Below are 2,176 nucleotides of genomic sequence, written 5' to 3'. Positions count from 1 at the left end.
CACTCGTCCTTGCCTGAAAGCTCTTCTCCCAAGCCAGGCCCACGCCCAGAACAACCATTGCCCTCACATGTCTAGGGCGACATTTGGGTGACTAAGTCCGAGTGCGCTTTGCTCAGGTTATTTGGGATACGGTTCGGAAGGGAGGAGTCTGGGATGGAAGCAACCAAATTGTCAGGACGGGAATGTCGATGGTGTATGAGGCTGGCTTTAAGCTGGGGCCTGATTGTCGTGGCGTACAGATCTCGTTTTCCAGGACTATTTTTCTTCGGGCTTGCCTTTCAAGAATGTGGAGTTCATCCTGAATTGTTCGAGTATAAATACTGCGGACCGACTGGAAATGATCATTCACCGTTTAGCTTCGCACCTAAACCAAAATCAACTTATCAACATGAACGCTTTGGTGAGTTCCATTTTGCATTTTCATCCTTCGCTTTCAGCTAAGGAGCCAAGTTGTGATCCAGGGACAAATTTCAAACGCCAGCTTTATTTTATTGAGCACTCCAACCGTCAAGTTTAACAAGTTGTAGATTTTCAATTTGAATGCGAGTTGGTGATCGACTCTTTTTAAAGACATTCCAAAGTGCAAGTGCAATGGTGCAATTGAAAAAAACGTGCATAATCGTGGTCCGCTTAGATTATGTCATACCAGCAATAAACGGTTTCCTTCAACTGAGCTTTGAAAACAGTTCGAGTAATCATCTCGTTACGTAATCTTAATGATTCCACCAAAGGGGAGACCAACCACCAGGATCCCGTTGCAAGCTACTCTTACGGAGGGCCTCGCCCAACTCTCACGCTTTAGCAAAGAAAGGGAGGGTCTTGGTTCGGGAGATTTAGACTTCTTGGTTGGGCAGGCAGACCAAAGATAGAATGAAGATAAGAAAAACATATTTTGGTTACCAACATCTGACTTCTCGAACTGGCTTGTGCCATATCATGAACAATTTGTAACATGAACTTTTTCCACAGATTGTCCTTTCCTCTGTCTTGGCTGCTGCCAACGCTGGCATCATTGCCTCCCCTTACGCCGCTGGCCTTCCTTATGCCGCTGGCTACTTGCCTTATGGCTACAATGCTGCCCCCATCGCTTACAGCGGTGCCCCCGTTGCCGTGGCTCCCGCTCCCATCCCTGCTGCCCCCGTGTCCTCGCAATACCAGGCTCAGGATGAGTTCGGAAACTTGAACTACGGATACGCTAACATCAACTCGGCCAAGCAAGAGGTCGGCAATGCCTATGGTGGTGTGACTGGCTCTTACAGCTATGTGGATGCTAACGGCATCCAACAACGTGTGGACTACATCGCTGACGATTTGGGATTCCGTGTCCGTGCCACCAACTTGCCCGTTGCCCCCGAGCACAACATCAATGCCCCTGTCTACACCGGAGTCGCCCCTGAGGCCGTTGAGGATACCGCTGAGGTCGCTGAGGCTAAGGCCAAGTTCTTCGAAGCCTTCGAGGAGGCCAAGAACCGTGACAAGCGATCCGTGGTTGCTCCTTTGGCCACCGCTTACAACACTGCCCTCCCCTATGCCGCTCCCTATGCCGCTGCTCTCCCTTATAGCGCCGGCTACGGCTACGGTCTCCCCTATGCCTCTGCTTACGGACTATTAGCTTGAAGGACCTCAGTTAGGGTTCTCAACTCGAGCAAAATAAAAAAGTACTGCCGAGCAACCAAAGATAAAGAACGGGTCTTGAAGCAACCCTTTGTACGAGTCCTAGAAAGGCAGGGTCACGTTTTGACACTCAATTAAGCATTTTTTATTTTTACTTTTGTGTCCTCTTTTGCTAAAGATGGAGCCCTAGCTAAGGTCTTTTAAGCTAAAAAGCTGCCCTACCATTCGGTACAGAGGAGTTGAAGGATTGGAAAGAAAACCAGTTAGTATGATCCTCTCGAAGTTCTGCTCGAAGTGAAAAAGCATTTTTTGTCGCGGTCTAATGACTTGGGACCGGCAAATCGTACAAGAAAATTGTCCTTAGGGCCCAATTTTTACCTATTTGCACTTTTCACCTATATTTGCACCTTTTTACTTTTATCTTCCATAAATATTTTGTTTGGCCTAAACGGTGTTTTGTTCAAATCAGACCTTTCTTGGCGTTAGAATTAGTTTCAAAGTTTGAAATCAAAGGCTGCCCCAAGATAGAAAAATGAAAACTTAATTTTGAGCAATTGACAGC

At 47.2% G+C, this 2,176-nt stretch overlaps 1 protein-coding gene across 1 annotated transcript; it reads left to right on the top strand.

Moving 5' to 3' along the window:
• Nucleotides 1-241: 241 nt before the first annotated feature.
• Nucleotides 242-1,604, top strand: LOC131889946 (cuticle protein-like; the record flags this gene model as incomplete). Its single annotated transcript, XM_059239176.1, is given in 2 exon segments — nucleotides 242-400; nucleotides 970-1,604. Coding segments are annotated over 2 exon segments (698 nt in total), but the record flags the coding sequence as incomplete, so codon positions are not given.
• Nucleotides 1,605-2,176: the final 572 nt, after the last annotated feature.

Source organism: Tigriopus californicus, chromosome 11 (assembly GCF_007210705.1).
Source record: "Tigriopus californicus strain San Diego chromosome 11, Tcal_SD_v2.1, whole genome shotgun sequence".
Classification (NCBI taxonomy): Eukaryota; Metazoa; Arthropoda; class Copepoda; order Harpacticoida; family Harpacticidae; genus Tigriopus; species Tigriopus californicus.
The sequence above is the reverse complement of the archived record's forward strand: the minus strand, read 5'-3'. Positions and strand labels throughout refer to the sequence as shown.